This window comes from Ahaetulla prasina, chromosome 9, assembly GCF_028640845.1.
Source record: "Ahaetulla prasina isolate Xishuangbanna chromosome 9, ASM2864084v1, whole genome shotgun sequence".
Taxonomy (NCBI): domain Eukaryota; kingdom Metazoa; phylum Chordata; class Lepidosauria; order Squamata; family Colubridae; genus Ahaetulla; species Ahaetulla prasina.
Window position 1 is genome coordinate 35,342,229 of NC_080547.1, and position 21,849 is coordinate 35,364,077.

Sequence of the window (21,849 nt, forward strand, 5' to 3'; positions counted from 1 at the left end):
TAGCATGAGGAATCAATACTCAGTGGTGACTTGAAACCGCTATTTGGGGGTGTTGTGCCTCATCCTCCCTTCTATCCTCAGCCGGGCCCCTCCCGTCTCCAACCGGGCCTGTTATCAGACTCCGAGTCTGATAATGAAGATGAACGGCCTGTCATGCCTCCAGCCCCCGGCCCTGGCCCCATGCCCAGAGAGGATTCCAGGAATGAACAAACAAACCTGATAAACCTCACTCCTACAGCGTGTGAGCAGGAAGCCAGCCACGTGCTGGAATTACTGACAGCAGTTCCAGCTGAAGAGAATTCAAAGTGGGAGGATCCTCGCTTCCGGAGATCTGAGAGGCGACGCCAGCAGAAGGAAGGGAGGGGCAGGCCTGGATAAATGCTGAGTCATGGAGCCACAGCCCACAGCCTATATAAAGGACCTGCTTGTGGCATTCCAACCTTGAGTCAAGCAAAGTCTCATATAGTTTGCTGCTATCAGACTCTATCCAAGTCACAACTTGGACTCCTGCCTGCCCTGATAAACCTTGAAGGAATTTGACAAGCTGCAGAGGCTTCGTTGCCACGTTTGATACGGACTTCCTAGACCCGGTCATCGGAGGGGGAGGGGGACACGACAGGGGGGCATTTTTCGGAAGGACTGAAGGGCCCCTAAACACATCAGTTCTAATTTACCACACTTTGGAGTGGAGTTAGCATCAGAACAGAACAGAACAGAACAGCAGAGTTGAAAGGGACCCTGGATGTGTTCTAGTCCAACCCCTGTTCAGGCAGGAAACCCTATAACCACAATGGCAAAACTTATGGACCCCTCTCTGCGTGTATGCAAGCAATCGCCCAGCTCAGCTCCACCACGCATGCACACGTGCCTCTCCCACCAGCCAGCTGATTTTCAGGTCTCTGGCGTGGGGCACATGAGGGAGGCACACATGCATGTGCGGGAGTCTCACACGCATGTACGGGGGCAGGAGGGGGTCTCACGTGCATGCCAGGGGAGCACGGGGGGACCAGTGCACCCCCTGTACCAAAACAGGCCATGGAGGGGTGCGGTGCGCCACCCCATGGCCCGTTTTTGGTCCCAGGAGGCTTCAGGGAGGCTTACCAAGCCCAAAATGGGCAACGAAAGCTCGGGGGGGCATGCGCGGGGGGGCTGGGGGAGCATGGGGCGGTCACAATACTTGTGCATGGGTGCGGGGGGTCATGCTCACATGTGTGGGGGATGGGGGAGCGCAGGGGGTCACGCACACATTCACAGGGGGCATGGGGGGTCATGTGCACATACGCGGGGGGCAGGGCATGTGGGGGGTATTGCATTATGGGTACAGGCACGTGTGCGACCCTCCCCATGCTCCACACACTTTTGGCACACAACGGCAAAAGGGTTAGCCATCACTGCCCTATACCATTTCAGACAAATGGTTGTCCAATCTCTTCTTCAAAACTTCCAATGTTGGAGCACTTATAACTTCTGGAGACAAGTCATTCCACTGATTTAACTGTCAGGAAATTTCTCCTTGAGTTCTAGGTTGCTTCTCTCCTTGATTAGTTTCCACCCATTGCTTCTTGTTCTACCCTCAGGTGCTTTGGAGAGTAAGTTGACTCCCTCTTCTTTGTGGCAACCACCTGAGATATTGGAAGACTGCTATCATGTCTCCCCTAGTCCTTTTTTTCATTAAACTAGACCAGGGGTCTCCAACCTTGGCAACTTTAAGCCTGGCGGACTTCAACTCCCAGAACCCCCCAGTCAGCAAAGCTGGCTGGGGAATTCTGGGAGTTGAAGTCCTCCAGGCTTAAAGTTGCCGAGGTTGGAGACCACTGAACTAGACAAACAAAGGCCCCCAAATAAGACCATTATATCCAAAGTGTAATGGTATAGGGGATAGGAGAGGGAGCTGAATACTGGAAAACCAACATGTAAAGAATATTTCATTCTACAGAATGATGGGACCTCCAGGAAAAGTTTCATGAGAGATCCTCCCTAATTTTCTATAGAGTAAAAGAAAATAAAGGGAGAAATTACAACATCTATTAAGGTAAAGGTAAAGGTTCCCCTCCACGTATGTGCTAGTTGTTCCCGACTCTAGGGGGCGGTACTCATCTCTGTTTCGAAGCCGAAGAGCCAGCACTGTCCGAAGACGTCTCCATGGTCATGTGGCCGGCATGACTCAAAGCCAAAGGCGCATGGAACGCTGTTCCCTTCCCACCAAAGCTGGTCCCTATTTTTCTACTTGCATTTTTTACATGGTTTCGAACTGCTAGGTTGGCAGAAGCTGGGACAAGGAACGGGAGCTCACCCCGTTACGCAGCACTAGGGATTCAAACTGCCGAACTGCCAACCTTTCGATTGACAAGCTCAGTGTCTCTTACCCACTAAGCCACCGTGTCCCTACAACATCTATTAGTCCTCACCCCCCAAATTGAGAAAAATAAATGTTTTGGAGAAAGTAGGCAGAAGGTGGTTTTTGTGCTACCATCATCTCAAAACAATACACTTACATAAAAGGATGAAAGAATATGATTGATTCAGGATTCAGGATGGGGATCTGACAAAGAAATGTTTGGTAACTCAGCAGAGAAGTTGGGTTTTTATTTTAACCTTTAAGAATGACACCAATTTCACAGCTGTTAATGGCATATGGAAATTATCCATCAAGAACTCCAGGGCTCCAATAAATAGGTTGAGGGAGAAATCTCCGTGTTAATTTGCTGGTTTCTTTGTTTTGAAGTATCTAATTTTATGCTTTAATCTGTTCGTCTCATTTCTTTTTATTTATTAAAATGGCCCCGTAAGAAAATATGGCTAGACTACAGCTCAGAGATGGAATTGGAGAGACAGCAGACTCGGTTTTGCAATTTTACAAGACGTCTCTTAATTAATGTCGTGCCATAAACATCTGCTGGAGCGGGACAAGGAGAAGGTAAATGATAAAATATGTCTTTATGACTTATTATAGAAAGAAACTCTACCTTTTGTCTAGTTGGAAACTAGACCAGAGGTCTCCAACCTTGGCAACTTTAAGCCACACATGAGGAGACATTAGATCAGGGGTCTCCAACCTTGGTCCCTTTAAGACTTGTGGACTTCAACTCCCAGAGTTCCTCAGCCAGATTTGCTGGCTGAGGGATTCTGGGAGTTGAAGTCCACAAGTCTTAAAGGGACCAAGGTTGGAAACCCCTGCATTAGATGACTCTGCAATAAATACCCTTGTGTCATTTTGGTGTCATTGTGGTGACAAATGAACAACTATGGTTACCCACTACTCTTCAAAAGGCAAGTGGACTTTGTTTTTCCTTGAAGACATTTCACTTCTCAGCCAAGAAACTTTTTCTTCTGAACTGAAGACATTTCTTGGATGAGAAGTGAAATGTCTTCAAGGGAAAAAAAACCTGTGGTTCAACCATGACCTCCATGACTGACAATCTCCATAGATCTTTGTACCCTTTTTTTTTTCTCATGGCCCTAAGAAGCAAGATTATTAAATCTCCCATTAAACTTCAAATAAAGAAAGTTGAGGATTCCTGAACTTATTTAAGGATGAGGTGGCCAGTCTGAGATCACACATTGCGATCACACATTGCTCCCAGAAGCACGAAGCTGAAGCCTGAAGATGACGAATGAGACTTTGTCGAAACGTCGCCAAGACACTTCCAATTTTACGTGGGAGAAAACCCGAATAACCAAAGACCTACATACAAACACCCGCGAAAACCTCAGAAAACAAATATATATATTTGAAATAGCTGCGATCACACATTGCTCCCAGAAGCACGAAGCTGAAGCCTGAAGATGACGAATGAGACTTCGTCGAAACGTCGCCAAGACACTTCCAATTTTACACGGGAGAAAACCCGAACAACCAAAGACCTATATATATATATACATATACATATACATATATATATACATATACATATACATATACATATACATATACATATACATTGCTCCCAGAAGCACGAAGCTGAAGCCTGAAGATGACGAATGAGACTTCGTCGAAACGTCGCCAAGACACTTCCAATTTTACGCGGGAGAAAACCCGAATAACCAAAGACCTACATACAAACATCCGCGAAAACCTCAGAAAACACACACACACACACACACACACACACACATACATACATATATATATATATATATATAAATAAATAAATAAATAAATATATAAATAAAAATACTTTTTATTTTTAAAAATACAAGAAGACATAACAAACATTAGCATAAAATATATACTCCTTCTTTATATCAGCTTCGTATTGGTTATCCTTTATTATTTACATTTTCCCCTCTCGTTTTCTTTAATTATACTTATCTTTTTGTCCAATTATTCCTAATGTATAATAATAATAATAATAATAATAATAATAATAATAATAATAATAATGATGATGATGATGATGATGATGATGATGATGATGATGATGATGATGATGATGATGATGTGCTGTCTTCATCTGTGCCTGTCGATGCGACTGCTTTTATTGTCCAATTTCATTCATATGGAGGAAGGGCTTATGAAACCTCCACCCTTTTCATTTTTCTTGGGAACCCAGATGCTCTTTACAAAAGATTCCACCTTTTCCTTCCTTGCTGCGCCTGAGCAAACCCACACTGATTCAGAAGCTCAGGCACCCGGTCTCAATGGGCAGAGATGCTCGTTTGGACCCCATTCCAGACCTCCCTTTTAACACGAAGGGAAACGAACACGCGTGTGTCTCTCGGAGCCCGTGTGGGTTTTTTGGTTTTTGGTTTTTTTTTGGTTTTTTTTTTTTTTCAGATTCCGTCTGGAGGTCCTTTTAATAGGTTGGAAAATATTCTTCCTATGAACTTTCCAGGCGTCCTGTGCTTGAATGAGCATCGCTTCTCATTGGCCGCCCACCGCGTCCCCCGATTGGTTCCTGGTCGGGGAAGGACTTTTAGGGGTGGGGGGAGATAAGAGAAGCTATAAAAGCTCCAGGTTGGTCACCTGCAGCGAGTAGGAGCCAGTATCGAAGAAGGGAGAGGGGCGCTATCTTGGTTGAGCTGATTCAGCGAGTCTTCTCCTCTTCCTCCTCCTCTCTTTTTCTCCAACAGCCAGATCCGTGTCTTTGCTCAAGCCGAAGAAGTGGGCACAGAGAGAGAGAGAGAGAGAAAGAGAGAAAGAGAGAAAGAAAGAAAGAGGCACAGAGAGAGAGAGAGAGAGTCGAGCGAGCACGCCGCGCGAACTTGGCGGAAACTTAAGAGAATGCGCCAAAAGCCCACGCTTCTGCTGCTGCTGGCGGTTGTTGCTGCTGCTTCTGCATCCTATGAATTCGAGCAGAATGACTCCTCCGTCAGCCCCAGGAAGGTCAGGCTTGCAGCCCAAAACTCAGGTAACTTCTCCAGATCCTTTCCCTTGAGGAAGGGGGTGGGGGGTGGAGGTGGGGTGGGCGGGCTGGAGAAGCAGAGGGAGCCCGAGTGGGCAACCAGCTGTGTGGCCAAGCTAAAGCTCGCTCGCTCGCTCCGGTACCAGCGCTGGGGGAAGTTCTCCTGCGCAAGTCCCCTTTCTCTGAAACCCGAAAGAAGCCGGGTGGCTTTTGCGCAGGAAAACTTTCCTGCCCCGGGGGATGAAATGGGTCCCTCTGCCCGCTTGCTTTGTGGCTTGGCTTGGCTGCTTGGGGCACGAGAGGGAGCAGGCAAGCGACTCCTTGTGATCGTGCGCGGTGGGGGGGGGAGTCTTCAGAGGGTCGCAAAAGCCCAGCCCTGTCGTGCCACCCTACTAAAGAATGCCATCCTTGGCGAATGACAGCCCGACTCGAAATCCTGGATGGTTTGGAGTTGGGTGCCCTGCACCTATTCCTCTGGGCATTCCCTCTTAAGCCCTGCCCTTTGCAGAAGTTAACCCAAGCAGGTTTCCACCAGTCCTTATTTGCAAAGTAATTTTAAATCTCCCCCGTTCCCCCCCTCGTATTCTATTAGTTGGCTTCTCTAAAGATAGAAAATACCAGGACTGGAAAAGGTGCCCTTAAAAAGAGAGAGAGAGAGAGAGGAAAAGAAGAAAGGAACAGCCATCCGTGCTTAAGTAGAAGCATAGATGCCGGTTCCAGGAGGTGTCTTAAGTTTTCACTTTTCTTTTTGGAGCCATTATCAGCAAAAATTTTGCCTTCCATACCTCACACGCAGAGCTTAGGTTTTTCCAATAGGTACATATCCTACTGCCCTCTAAGAGCTTCCCTTCAAACGAAAGACTTTAAGCCCTGGGGAGGTTCTCCGGCTTCCAGTATGGCAAGATATCGCTTGCATCTTAATTTTCAATCCAGGAAACTCCACTCCCCTAATCTTGACACTTGCCAGGGGAATGGTTTTTATTTCAGATCTGCAGGGCTCTGCAGCACTGATGCTGGAATATTTGCTCAATTTCCTTTTGTACTTGGTTACTATAGAAACCTAGGGTCTCAATTCTTCCAGGGTGTCTAAAACAATGAAAGCCCCAATGCTTATTAAACCTGCAGATTGCAAAGTTCTAAGTTGAATCCATGGAAACATCATAAGAGAAAGCAGATGTCCAGGGTACCTACTGGTTTGATTTTTTCTCTCTCTTTTTTACTTGGCACATCTAATAGCATTGGAAGAGAACGCCTCTTGTTTTAAAGACTCCACTTGCAAGGTACTAGAATAACAAGCAAAGGTTAATTAATTTATTTATTTATTTATTGAAAATTGCTGCTATTGCCCTCCAAAATTCCTTGATCTCCTGCAACCTACCTTAGTAAAGTGTTTCGTTAAAAAAAGAAAAAGAAAAAAGAAACTTCGGTATATTCCGGATGCCTACAAGGTGATCAGGTAGAGAAGGAGGCATATGGTTTCAAGGTGGCATGTAGCTAAGTAGGAATTCAGCTTGGAGGGGAAAAGATAATTTAAAAAGAAATATTAGCATCAGATTTTATTTTTTTATTTTTTACCCAAACCTGCTGGAACAAAATAATTTTTACATTCAGATAGTCCTCGGCTTACAGCTACAACGGGGACCAGAATTTCCACTGCCGAGCAAGGTTGTTAAGTGAGACACATCTGATTTTATGACCTGGTTGTTGTTGTTTTTTTTGCCAAGATTGTTAAGCAAATCACTGCAGAGTTCCGTGCATCACAAAGTCATTAAGAGAGTCCAGTTTCCCCCATTGACTTTGCTTGTCAGAAGATGGCTAGGAAAGTTGCAAGTGGTGATCACATGACTCCAGAATGCTGCAACCATCATAAAAGGACGGGGTTGCCAACCATCTGGATTTTGATCACGTGACCTTGGGGATGCTGCAATGGTCATCAGTCACTTGTTCAGTGCCATTTTAACTTCAAATTGTAAATTGACTTAATTCAGTGTTCATTTGCGGTAAATAATGTGGTTTGTTTTTTTAATGAGATCTCTTACAAAACACTGTATATCTCTAGCTCTGGCTCAAGATGAGGGTCCTGATCTTTTCCCCTTCCTCAATTTTACAGCCTCCCTTCAAATTGGACTGAAAGATCTTGGTTGCCTGAAGATCATTCACTGAACTTCACGAAATCAAGAAACGATTTAAATCTGGGTCTCCAACCACGGCTTCTCATTGCTTTTACACAAAAATCTTCCATCTGTGCTTCACTTTTATGGACTTCCTAAACTCATCTTTAGTGCTGGCTTTCTAATGTATTTCTTCTAATTGGGTCCAAAAGATAAGGACATGTTTGCTCATAGATGGCCTTCATAGAGTGTCTTCTGGAACAATGGAGCTGAACTATAAAAAATGTTCATTCCATAATCTATAGGAGATAGTAGCTTCAATTCATAAAAATCTATGCACACAGGGAGGGGCGGGGGGGGGAAGGGGGAGAGACCAGAGGTCGTATGTTGAATGATTGTTATCAGTCAAGCAACAAAAGTAAAGATATTTTGCCTCTGCTATGTTCCCATCCCATATTCACAATCCAATGTGGTCATTTTCCAAAATGCCCCTTTATAAAATTGGTTCATATTATTAAAGAGGTGGTAAGGCTAAGACGCTGAGTTTGTCGATCAAAAGGTCAGCAGTTCGAATCCCTAGTGCTGTGTAATGGGGTGAGCTCCCGTGACTTGTCCCAGCTTCTGCCAACCTAGCAGTTCGAAAGCACGTAAAAAATGCAAGTAGAAAAATAGGGACCACCTTTGGTGGGAAGGTAACAGCGTTCCGTGCGCCTTTGGCATTGAGTCATGCTGACCACATGACCACAGAGACGTCTTCGGACAACGCTGGCTCTTTGGCTTTGAACAGAGATGAGCACCGTCCCCTAGAGTCGAGAATGACTATCACATCTGTGCGAGGGGAACCTTTACCTTATGTTTATTATCTTATGGTTAGCCAAGATGGACAGTAAAGCCATTTTGGTTGGTGACCATGGAATTCCTTAACGAAACATCTTTCCAGGCTGCCTCAATCAACCATATGTACTGGACTAGATGTACTGGACTAGACTTTGCATCATTCTGAGCACTTTTCATCCTTTGGAGTATTTGGGTTAGGCAGATATTTCAACGTTTCATATATCGGATGCTGCTTTTCTAGCTGCTGGGATTCTGAATTAGGTTTGAAATGACTTGTGCTGTCACGTTATGGTCAAATTGCCCTGAATCAAATTGTACTGAATTTGCAGAGGACCTTGAAAGAATTATTTCCTTGGGAGAAATAATATAAAAATATCTCAAGTAACAATTCTCTTGAGTGGGTAGGTGTATTGAGAGGTGGAACAGCAGGTTGGTTATGGTCTGATAGAATTGCACCGGTTTGCTAAACTCCAAATAGCTTTAGCATCTTGTTGGATTTGGAAAAATAATCTGCAGTTCTGACGCTCACCTGGGCCTGATTTCTGCCCAGAATTTCGACCTGCTGACATATCAGAGTTGGGCCCCGATGAGTGGAAGAATGAAGGCATTTCCTTCATCAAACCTTTGGAAATGAATTTGCCCCACTCCCACAGATCTATGAGAAACTAGTATTGTAATAAGAGGGGATGGACATGATTCATGGAAGTCTATGGAGATTCTCAGTCATCCAGGTCATGGTTGTCCTAAAGGTGGGTTTTTTTTCAAGAGGCAACTGGACTTTCTGGTTTTTCTTTTGAAGTCGTTTCTTTTTTTTTTATTTATTTACATTTATATCCCGCTCTTCTCCGAAGACTCGGGGCAGCTTACATTGTATAAGGCAATAGTCTCATCCTATTTGTATATTTATATACAAAGTCAACTTTTATTGCCCCCAACAATCTGGGTCCCCATTTTACCTACCTTATAAAGGATGGAAGGCTGAGTCAACCTTGGGCCTGGTGGGACTCGAGCCTGCAGTAATTGCAAGCAGCTGTGTTTAATAACAGGCTTCTTACAGCCTGAGCCACACCGCGGCCCAGTCGTTTCGCTTCTCATCCAAGAAGCTTCCTCAGCTCTTACTGGAGGGTGGGGAATGGAAAGATTTATACTCCTTGCAGACAGCTGGTTGTTTGCATCTTTTCAAAGGGGTCGAAGAGACCATTTATGTCAAAACTGGAGGCTAAAAGAGGCCATTTATGTCAAAATTGAACATCCCTCTCTCAAACAAGGGAAGGATACAACAGACATCTATCTTCAGTCTACAACCCGGTCCTTTCAACAGGTCCAAGAAGGTTCCACACCCATTTGCATCACTCAGGTGACTTTGAGGACACAAATAAATCTCCAGGTGACCTTAACGAGCCGCTAAAAGAATGCAAACAACCAGCTGTCTGCAAGGAGTATAAATCCTTCTATTCCCCACCATCCAGTCAGAGCTGAAGAAGCTTCTTGGATGAGAAGCAAAACGTATTCAAAGAAAAATCAGAAAGTCCAGTTGCCTTTTTTTTTTTTTAAATTTGCATTTATATCCCGCCCTTCTCCGAAGACTCAGGGCGGCTTACACTATGTCAAGCAATAGTCTTCATCCATTTGTATATTATATACAAAGTCAACTTTTATTGCCCCCAACAATCTGGGTCCTCATTTTACCTACCTTATAAAGGATGGAAGGCTGAGTCAACCTTGGGCCTGGTGGGACTTGAACCTGCAGTAATTGCAAGCAGCTGCTGTTAATAACAGACTGTTTTAGCAATCTGAGCCACCAGACTTTTTTTTTTTTTTTAAAGCATCTTCAGGACATGGTTCATGGACAGCCATGCAGCACCGGCATTAGAAATTGCCCGTCCCTTGAAGTCTTAAAGCATGTTTGATCCTCAAAACGACTCCCAATTTTCTATGGTAATAGGAGACAATTTCTTCTTGAAACAAAATCTTCCAGGGCAGCCACTGGGCTCGCTGCGACCCTGAAAGTTGAGTGTTGAGGCTAAAAATGCAACGACTCCCTTATGAAGGGTGATGTGTTGAGGAGAGCTATCCGGAAGTAAAACATGACTCAGCAAACATGGAAGATACCCACCCGCAGCTGAGTCAAAAGCTGCTCTGGTTTTGAACCAAGTGTGATGGAAACTTGTGCTAAGATGTTTTCTGTTTCTTGCTTCACCCTTTTCTTTGCAGCGGATGTGGTTCGATGTCTAAATAGTGCCCTCCAAGTAGGATGTGGGGCTTTTGCCTGTCTGGAAAACTCTACGTGTGACACAGGTGGCATGTATGACATCTGCAAATCTTTCCTCTACAGCGCTGCTAAATTTGACACTCAGGTACGGTACCGATTTGAATAATATCCTTTTTATGTGCAGTAGGTCTGTCTGATAGGCCAAGGAGGAGCTTTGGCTCGTGAATATATGAAATTCAATGGTGTCATGTCCCACTCCTCCGCTGACGGCAGGGTCAGGGAAATCCGAATCAGGCGTGCCTCTGCAGCTCTGCCAAAGTCCTAGCAAAGTCCTCAGGGCAGGCAGGAGACCAGAAAGTGACTTCAGCAAGATATGTTTAGATTTTGCCTGACTCAGAGACTGCCAGAAAGCAGATCCTTTATATAGGCCATGGGGTGTGGCTCCATGACTCAGCACTTATCCAGGCCTGCCCCTCCCTTCCTTCTGACGCCGCCGCCTATCAATTCTTCTGAAGCGAGGGTCACTCCAATCGGCAGCTGTTGGTAATTGACCTTCCTCAGGCTCACATGCTGTGGAGGAGGGGGAGGGGTCTAGTTGCTCCGTTTGCCTGGACATGGAGCCAGAGCTGGGGGCTGGAGATACTTGCTCTTCTTCAGCCTGTCTGGGCATGGAGCCAGGGCTGGGGCCGGGAGGCATGCTAGGACATTCTTCAGCGTTCGGAAGCAGATAAGCAGACCTCAGCTGTGATGGTGAGATCGGACGAGACACAACAAATGGCATATAAAATAGGGCACCTCTTTTTGTATGCAAAAGACCTTAAACTTCATCCCTAGCATCTCCTCTCGGGACCGAGAAAGAGTTAGATGTTTAAAAAAAAAAATCTGAGGAACGGTAGCAAAATCCTACCTAATGGATATGTAGTCCTCGACTTAGAACCCCAATCGGAACCCGGATATCCTTTGCTAAGTGAAATGGTTGCCAAGTGGGCCACGCCCAATTTTGCAGTCTTTCTTGCTGTGGTTGTTAAAATAAATCACAGTGGTTAAGTGAAACTTTTATTGTTAAGTGAATCCATTTCCCCTCACTGATTTTGCTTGTCGGGATCTGGCCAGGAAGGTTGCAAAGGGTGACAATCACATGACCCTGGGATGCGCCAACCATTGTAAATGCATGAATTTTGATCATGTGATCTTTTGTCACAGTCATAAGTGCCTTTAAGACTACCTTTAAAGATTTTGAGTTTGGTTGCATGGGTTTGGTTGCATGGTCTATGATTATAGCCATTGCTATATCTAGAATTCAAATGTTGGAAATCCACATGATATGGTTAACATAGAGGTAGCTGGTAACTTTGATGCTTATATTTACTGTAAGTCTACAATCTTTCATTGATTGCATTTTATATTTTTAAAAAGGGATTTGATTGAGCAGTAAGCTAATAATAGCACTTGTAACCTTATCTTTCTTTTGCATCTGAAGGAAGTGAGGTGAGAAAGAATCAACAGCATAATCAATACAACTGTTGATCATTATATAAGAGAACGGGAATCCTGCAACATTCATTTCAAAGCAATAACCCAAAGGAAAGTTTAGTCCTATCTACAAAATTTTGTGTGAACCAGCCAGTGGTGGGATTCAGCCGGTTTGGGAAAACCGGTAGTTAAATTGCTGGCTGGCCCCTCCCCTTCCTTCCCCATCCCTTCCAGGAGTCCCCACACATCCCATTTTGGCTCCCAGGTAAGTGCAGGAAGGCCTCCTAGACCCAAAACAGAGCACAGAGGGGTGGGGGGGCATTCCCCCACCCATAGCCCATTTTTGCTCCCAAGAGGCTTCAGGGAGGCCTACTAGGACCAAAATTGGGTGCGGGGGGAAGAGCTGCTGTCTCACTCCCCTGGCCACGCCCACTAAGCCACACCCACAAAACCGGTAGTAAAAAAATTAGAATCCCACCCCTGGAACCAGCATGCCTTCAGTAATTGAGACCAGCTGCATTAGAACATTGCTTTTTGTCGAGGCTCTGTTTCAGATCATTTCATCATCTCAGCCAGGTCCATTGATGGGCTGTGAACCCATCAAGCGGTTGGGAGAAGAAACCATTGATGGGTTCCTTTTCCCATGGATCTTACTGCCCCAGTTCATTGATGTTGGGATGGTTCATTTAATGCAGAGGTCTTTTGGGGCCCAAAATAAGCACTAGGGCTTATTTTTGTGGGATGTTTTATTTTTTTTCCCATCTACAGGAGTCCCACTTCTGCTTGCTTGTGGCAGGGCAGGAGGCCGCACAGTGTCTCAGTGCCACTGCCACAAGGCAGGGGGATTGTAGCTCCAGCAGGCCCCTGTGTGGCCGCTGGACCACTTCTGCTTGCTCACGGCCACAATGGAGCGGGGGGCCGAGTGAAGCGCGGGTGCCGTGGCCCTTAGGTGAGGCGGGGAGGTGGAGCTGCCTCACACACTCTGCACCGGCTTACCTCAGGGCCCCCACAGCCAGGCCAATCATGCCCCGACCCCTACCACACCTCACAGCCGAGGAGCAAGCAGAAAATGTGGGCTGGCAACCACATGGGCTCCTGCTGCATATGGCTGCTGGTGATGCTGTCGCAAGGCAGGCGTCGGGGCATGGATGGCCTGGCTGCAGTGGCCCTGAGGTAAGCTGGTGTTGGGTGCATAAGGCAGTACCACCACTACACTGTTTCGCCTCATGACACCATGAGCAACCAGACGGAATGGCGGCTGGCCAGCTGCTCAGGCTCTTAAGTAGGGCTTATTATTATTATTATTATTATTATTATTATTATTATTATTATTATTATTATTATTATTATTATTATTATTATTATTATTATTATTTATTATATTTGTATACCGCCGATCTCCCGAAGGACTCAGGGCGGTTCACAGCCAATAAAACAACAGAAAACATATAATACATATAAAACAGCAAAAAGAATAGACAATTAAATTCAGTTGATGCCTTAAAACTTTTAAATACAAATTTAAAACCCATTTAAAACCCTGATTTAAAAACCCCAATTTAAAACTACGTTCAAGCTAGTCCTGCTCTTCGAAACAGCAACGTCTTCAGCTCGCGGAGGAAGGACCTGAGATCGGGGAGTTGACGAAGCCCCAGAGGGAGCTCGTTCCAGAGGGTAGGGGCCCCCACAGAGAAGGCCCTCCCCCTAGAGGTCGCCAGCCAACATTGTTTAGCTGACGGTATCCGGAGGAGGCCCTCTCTGTGAGAGCGCACTGGTCGGTGAAAGGCTAATGGTGGCAGTAGGCGGTCCCGTAAATATCCCGGCCCTAGGCCATGGAGCGTTTTAAAGGTGATAACAAGTACCTTCAAGTGAACTCGGAAGACTACCGGGTCTATATTGGATGCACACATTAAAAACATGCTAGAGCTTATTTTTGGGATAGGTCTTATTTTCAGGGAAAACAGGGTATTTATGAAATAGCTTTGCCCTACTTCATTTTTACATGCTAGAAGTAATACTAAGTTGCAGAAGCATGCATGATTTCCCAAGATCCATGCGCTTTCAGATCTTATTGCTTAATATTTTTTTTACCTACAACTTTCATAAAAAATAAATAAATCTAAAATTTCTGAGAGCTGAGTGAATTTGTCCAGAATCACAAAGATCTGATAGTTATAGCTATTTTCAATCCATATCATGGTCTTGCCACCAAAATAAGAAGAATGTTCAAAATACCATTAGCAAGCACAGGGGAACTTTGTTATGGATGCAATGGCAGTATTGCAGGAAGACACGCCTTTTTTTCCAGACCATAGGAGCGGCTAAACTCCTCAAAGTAGCTGAATTTAGACAACATTTATCCATACTGGCCAAAAAAAGCAGGAATATATTCAAAGATTCTTTTCAAAGATAACATCGGAGGCCTCGGCATGATCATCACCAATAACAGTTTTGCAAAGGTTTGAAGAATTAACACTTTGGTTAAAGGAGTTTAAATATACTATTAGTGAAAATTAGGGCACTTTCTTAAAATAGTCAAGAACTAGAAGCTTATCGATAAAGGAGAATGCCTTGTAGCTGAGGATTGAAATAAGGGATACTTGGTGCTCTCTGAATTCTTGTTTCGTGAGATATAAATCTGCTAAATACATAAATAACTAGATATTTATGGAGATTCTCAGTCATCCAAGTCATGATTCCCCAAAGGTGCTTTTTATTTATTTCTTTATTTATAATTGCATTTGTATACCGCCCTTCTCCCGAAGGACTCAGGGCGGTTCACAGCCAGTCAAAAAGTACAGTAAATACAAAATTAAAAACAGACTAAAATTTATATAAATAGTGGCCAAAATATTAAAAACTAACAGTATAAAAAACTAAAACCCCATTTAAAATTACTTATTCAGGCTAGCCCAGTACGATGGAATAAAAAGAGAAAACTAGTTTTCAAGAGAAAACTAGATTTCTTGTTTTTCTTTGAAGACGTTTCGCTTCTCATCCAAGGAGCTTCTTCAGCTCTTTGGTGTTCTCTGAGCTTGGTGGTTTTCTTGCAGGCCCTTCATTACCCAAACTAGGTAACATTATCAGTGTTCTGAGGATGGTTACCTAGTTTGTGTAATGAAACATCTGCAAGAAAACCACCAAGCTCAAGGGAACACCAAGGACCTCCTCAACTGGAAGTTGGTCAGGATCCATTTCTTTCAAACCTGCTCAGCATTTTGAATAGGATGAGCCCTTAAATTAATTTCCAAACCCATCACCTATTTGACTCTTTATTTTTCATCTTGTCTTTTATTCTGCAAATGAAATGTAACAGCAGGAGGGCTGGGAAATGAAAGGACTTTTGTACTTAAAAGAGCTAGACGTTTTGCAAGACTCCAAAAATGGGAAAAACCGATTAGAAAACAAATTTAAGAAATGTTGCTTATTCATGGTTTCAAATATATCAGTTTCTCTCTCTCTTTTTTTTAATTGCAGTTCTAGTCATTAGAACAAGAGCAACTACAGCCAGGATTAAATTGGAAATTAGGCAAAATTCATCCACAGGGATAAGTGGGTACTTTCAAAAAATGTGCAACATTCTATCAGAGAACATAAAAGAAATAGGCTGAAAAACAATATATGAAATCAAATATAAACAACCTCTTTCCCAAAATTGAGGTAAAATGACTGACCTGAAGTCACCCTGTTGGCTTTAGGCCCAAAGTAGAATTAAAACTTTGCCTTCCCGTTTCTAGCCCAGTGCCTTTACACACACAATGGCAAAGTAGCTGTCCTAAAATTCCCTTTCTTTTTCATTTGATGGTTACCCACCTGACATAGAAAACCATTGAAATCAATCCCCCCACACACATACCAAATTAGAGAAAACTCAAAAGTATTTTGTAGATGGTTATTCAACTCCAATGAAGCTTGGCCTTCCAAAGCGTAAGGTACACCCTCTGTGTTGGAGAAAATGTAAAGAGTTAGGTACATATTATATATCGGGTGTTATATTTTCTATAGTTGTCCAGTCTTTTTGGACTGATTTTTTTTTAAAAGTTAAAATAGGTTTTATATGACATTATTGCCTCCTGTGTTGGCTTTACTAAGGTTTTGTTTTGTTGATAATCCAAGCAACCTGTTGAAACGTCAAAACTTGATACCTTCTTATTTGTCACAGACAGCCAGTAGTATCAAAATCTTGAAAAACAGGAAAAGAAATGAATATTGCCATTTCCATATGATACTAGATATGCTATAGTAAAGGTAAAGGTTCTCCTCGCACATACGTGCTCGTCGTTCCCGACTCTAGGGGGCGGTGCTCATCTCCGTTTCAAAGCCGAAGAGCCAACGCTGTCCGAAGACAGCATCTCCGTGGTCATGGGCCGTAATAGCTCAGGCTGTAAGAAGCCTGTTATTAGAACACAGCAGCCTGCAATTACTGCAGGTTCAAGCCCGGCCCAAGGTTGACTCAGCCTTCCATCCTTTATAAGGTAGGTAAAATGAGGACCCAGATTGTTGGGGGGGCAATAAGTTGACTTTGTAAAAATATACAAATAGAATGAGACTATTGCCTTATACACTGTAAGCCGCCCTGAGTCTTTGGAGAAGGGCGGGATATAAATGTAAACAAAAAAAAAAAAAAGTGGCCGGCATGACTCAACGCCAAAGGCGCACGGAACGCTGTTACCTTCCCACCAAAGGTGGTCCCTGTTTTTCTACTTGCATTTTTTACGTGCTTTCGAACTGCTAGGTTGGCAGACGCTGGGACAAGCTCACCCTGTTACGTGGCACTAGAGATTCGAACCACTGAACTGCCGACCTTTCGATCAACAAGCTCAGCGTCTTACCCACTAAGCCACCGCATCCCTTATATGCTATAACTTTGCTTTAATTGAAATGTTGGCCCCAGAAAAAGGCATCGCTGTCACAATAATAGAGAAAAAAATAGTTTTTTTGACTTGGTTTAAACTTGTGAGTGATAAAACAATCACAAGAGCTTTGCTGAACCATGTCTGAACCAGTCAAACCAGATGCTTCCATGTCTATGGAGATTCTCAGTCACCCAGGTCATGGTTGTCCCAAAGCGGCTTTTTCTTTTTCCCATGTTTTATTTGTTTTCTTTATACAACATTAAATTTCCATCAAACAGTGTGTGATCTGGGTAAAATTTTTAAACAATCATAATCCACGTATTTGTTGTAGTATTCATCACAGTAATATCAATAATATAATAACAATACTTCTTTAACAGGTCTCCCCATTAACCTTTCCTCTTCTTATATCTCCTCCTTTCTAACTTCTGTTTCTATTGTCTAGCCATTGATAAAATACATCCCATATCTAAAAATATTCATTCTTCTTTATCCTTAATAGTGAGCGTTAATCTATCCATTTCTGTGCATTCTAGTATTTCTTAATTACCATATTTTTCAGAGTATGACGCACCTTTTCCCCCCAAAAAAGAGGGTGAAAATCTGAGTGCATCGTATACTCCGAATGTAGCCCCACCAGCTTCTCAAATGGAGGTTTCAGAGGCTGAAAAAAGCATCAGAAATGAAGCTTCAGAAAAAAAGCCCCCAAACAGAGCTTCAGAAAAAAGCCCCCAAACAGAGCTTCAAAAAAAAAAAAAGCCTCAGAAACAGCTTCAGAGGCTTTTTTTTCTGAAGCTCACTTTCAGAGGTTTTCAGAGGCAGAAAAAAAGCAAGGCACAGAGCTCACAACCAAGGAACTAAAATTCACCTCTGGGAACAGCTGATTGGGGGTATTCTGGGAGGCCAATCCATCCGCCAATCAGTCTTTTTCTTATTTTCATCCCCAAAAAACTAAGGCGCGTCTTATACTCCGAAAAATACGGTACATTCCCCTCTGACGGAATCTCATCAAAGGTGCTTTTTCAAAGAAGCTTTTTTTGTAGAAAACGTTTCGTTTCTCATCCAAGAAGCTTCTTCAGTTCTGAACTGAAGAAGCTTCTTGGATGAAAAGCAAAATGTCTTCAAGGAAAAACAAGGTCCAGTTGCCTTTTGAAAAAGCACCTTTGGGACAGATACTTCCATGCTAAGAACAACTCATCCTGGTGTTAGATTTTGCATACCTCTAGTTAATACATCTTTTTTTTTTAATTTGCATTTATATCCCGCCCTTCTCCGAAGACTCAGGGCGGCTTACACTATGTTAGCAATAGTCTTCATCCTATTTGTATATTTATATATAAAGTCAACTTATTGCCCCCAACAATCTGGGTCCTCATTTTACCTACCTTATAAAGGATGGAAGGCTGAGTCAACCTTGGGCCTGGTGGGACTCGAGCCTGCAGTAATTGCAGGCAGCTGCTCTTAATAACAGACTGCATTAGCAGTCTGAGCCACAGAGGCCTCTCTGATGGTTGTGTGATCAAAATTCGAGAGGGGAAGAGAAGAAGATGTGGTTTTAAGGCCTATATTAAGTTGCCTGACAATATTTATCTTTCCATGGTAAGACCTAGAAAAAAAAAAAGTGAAGCGAAGTTATTAATGAGGAGCTGGATTGTTGGGGGCAATATTCTGACTCTGTAAACCGCTTAGAGAGGGCTGTGAGGCCCTATGAAGTGATATATAAGTGCTATTGCTATTACTATGGGATCATTTCATACTCGAGAATAATTAGCTTTTTAGCTGCCTTTCCCTTTTAGTTGGTTTTGATAGCTGCAGCAAATGGTGCTGACTGAATGGTTTGTGAAGGCAAATAATGGTGATGAGAAAGTCTCTTTGGTTATGGGTCACGCAAACCTATAGGTCTCCAAGCCAGAAAGTTAGGCTTGTGCAGGGGTCAGCAACCTGCGGTGGGGTTGCTCTTTCACCCCACTGCTGCGGCTCCCTGTCACTCAAAATATGCGTCACAATGTGCCAGTGTGTGACACCTGCCGGCACATGATTTATTGAGCTTTTCAACCCCCGGTAGGCCAACCATGGATAAATCCAAGAAAAGAAAAGTTTCAGAAGCAAACAGAACGTTTAACTCAACTACATATGCTAGTTTTGTGGCAGCTCAAGAAATAGGCACATGAAGGGTTTTGTGGCTCCCGGTGTTTTCTTTTCTGTGGGAAACGGGTCCAAATGGCTCTTTGAGTGTTTAAGGTTGCAGACCTCTGGGCTAGTGGTATTCAGAATGACTCTGAATCATCCCTTATCCATGGAAGGAAGTGACAGTAAACCATTTCTGACAATAAGAGCTTTACAATTATAGAATAGTCTTATCTAGGGGGGTTGTGGGTTTACCTCTAAACTTTTTAAAGATGTTTGACCCAGTGGTGGGTTGCTCCCAGTTCCGACTGGTTCGATGGAACCAGTAGTAAAACCGGCGGGAGCAAGGGTGAAATGCTCCTGGTTCAGACCAGATCGCGCGATCCGGTAGCGATGGGGACGGGCAGTTCAGAGAATCGGTAGCAAAAATCCCTGCCCCCCCCACTGCCCACGCCTTGCTGTTCCTCTTCTCTGTCCCTGAAGCTCTTGGTGGCCTTAAATGACTGCCGCAGCGCTTCAAAGGGCCGCACTACAGCTGATCAGCGCTGTAGACGGCTAGTAGACCAGTGCCTCTATTTTTAAAGAAGGTAGACTGGTGCCTCCCAAAAAAAGGCAGTTGGTAGACCTGTGCCTCTATTTTTAAAGGTAGACCGGTGGACTCCCAAGTTTTGTATACTGTATTATTTTTATTATTTGTTATTATTGGCCATGCCCATTCAGTCACCTGACCACCAAGACACGCCTACCAATTAAACCACACCCTCAGAACCGGTAGGGAAAATTTTTAGATTTCACCCCTGGGCGGGAGGCTCCGCCCACTGACCCAAGCTTCATCAAAACGCGAGTGGAGCGAGCGCCTGCGCGCGGGCACAATGTGAACCGGTAGTAAAGGTAAGTAGAACCCACCCCTGGGTTTGACCTCCCATAAATGCTTTAAATGGTTTTCCCTGTCTATTGCAGAGAGGTTAGAGTTCTGCAGATTATCTTTTGGGTTCGTTCCAGTTCTACAATTCCATTCTGTTAAAAAGAGTTCTGTATACAACTTTAGGCAACTGCAAGTAGCCCTAGCTCAGTGGTTCTCAACCCCTATAGTGCTGCGACCCCTTTAATACAATTCCCCACGATGTGGCGACCCCTTTAATACAATTCCCCACGATGTGGCGACCCCAACCGTAAAATTATTTTCGTTTTGAATTTATCGCGCCTGAAGCGGTATTGGCTAGCAATCTGAACTGCTTGCAATTGCCTTGAAGACGGAGGCATTAAAGCGGAAACTCCTCCCCTATTAAGTTTATCGCGCCTGAAGCCAGATTAGGCTAACGATTGGGAGCGATTGCAGCTGGCTTGAGAGGGAGACATCAGAGCAAAGATTTCTCTCTTTTTTAATTCATCGCGTCTGAAGCCGAATTCGGCTAGCGATTTGAAGAGCCTGCAGCTGGCTTGTGGAGTCAACCATTGGAGCGTAATTCTTCGACTCGCAAGTATACTTCCCATATTTCTGATGGTCTTAGGCAACCCCTGGCAAATCGTCATTCGACCCCCAACGGGGTTGCGACCCACAGTTTTGAGAACCGTTGCCCTAGCTAAAAGCTTGTACTTCTATCTACCTAGGAAAGCCCATTGTGGCCTTTCGGTTCAAAGCATGATGCTCTACAGATAGTCGGGGCAAGGCATTTTACACTTTTTCCCACAAGCTACTGTGGGAGAAACCTTGGCAGCAGATGCCTCGTAGAGTGGAAAAGGAAGTTTTCTTTTTCAAGAGGAAACAAATGTGCTTTTCCCATTCTTGGAGTTGGCAAGGAGACTGAATTTTTCCCCAAGCTGGAAAGCTATATCTGTTCCAGCTGTGTCTGATGCGAGTTTCCTTCATGCAGGTGGCTAGGAGTTTTAGAATAACCTAGACCTTTGCCTTCTCCAGGAGACAACCTAATCCACTGAAATTGAAACTTATTTTATTCAGTCGATGACCAGCAATATAAAGAAATAAAAAGAAAGATAAAAGATAGCAATTGCAATCAGGATCAACAGAGAGAAGTGGGTGCAATTTTATATTGGCAACTGTAAAATAAATTAAATATGGTACATTGCAGATAATACTATTTTTATTTATCTAAGACGAATTCATCAAATATAATAAAAGTATCCATTAAAATATGCGACCTCTAAAAGTTATTGGAAAATAACCGAGGAAAATGTTGATTAAAAAAATAAAGATCTCTATTTCTTTAATCAGTTTTTCCGTATTATCACTGCAGCAATACAAAAGTTTGCTACTGATTTGAATCCTGGAGAAGATGGTTCAGATAAAAATGATCTGAACTCCCTAGAAATCTCTCTAATAGAGGTAGAATGTACGTTGATCTAATGCAGAAGTGGGTTTCAGCAGGTTCTGACCAGTTCTGGACAACTGGTAGCAGAAATTTTGAGTAGTTCAGAGAACCGGTAATAAAAATTCTGATTGTCCCTGCCCCCATCTATTCTCTGCCTCCCAAGTCCCAGCTGATCAGGAGGAAATGGAGATTTTGCAGTATCCTTCCCCTGCCACACCCACCAAGCCATGCCATGCCCACCAAGACACACCCGCAGAACCGGTTGTTAAAAATTTTTGAAACCCACAACTGATCTGATGTCCCTGTAGAAATAGTAGCGCAATAAAAGACATGGGAGGTATTTGCAACTTTCTCATTGCCACATGTACATGTACATGTACATGTAACACCCCCAACAAACGAAAACTCTGAGGCTTGAGTTACCTCAAAGTTCCACTTTATTAGAGATGTCATATTGGCACATCTGGGAAAACCCGAATCTGAAAGCTTCCAGGTTTTCCTCACCAAAGGAAAGTCCAAGTCCCTGCCCCAGCACCCACATGTCCATCACATTGTCCA

The 21,849-nt window shown here is 43.8% G+C and overlaps 1 protein-coding gene across 1 annotated transcript in view; it reads left to right on the plus strand.

The window, feature by feature from the left end:
* The first annotated feature begins 4,869 nt into the window (after positions 1 to 4,869).
* The window catches only part of STC1 (stanniocalcin 1), a 41,612-nt gene continuing 24,632 nt past the window's right edge, over positions 4,870 to 21,849 (plus strand). Inside the window, exons 1-2 of the mRNA XM_058194157.1 lie at positions 4,870 to 5,351; positions 10,508 to 10,650. Of these exons, the coding sequence (XP_058050140.1) occupies positions 5,225 to 5,351; positions 10,508 to 10,650 (270 nt within the window). The 5' untranslated portion in view covers positions 4,870 to 5,224. The remainder of the gene's footprint in view (positions 5,352 to 10,507; positions 10,651 to 21,849) is intronic.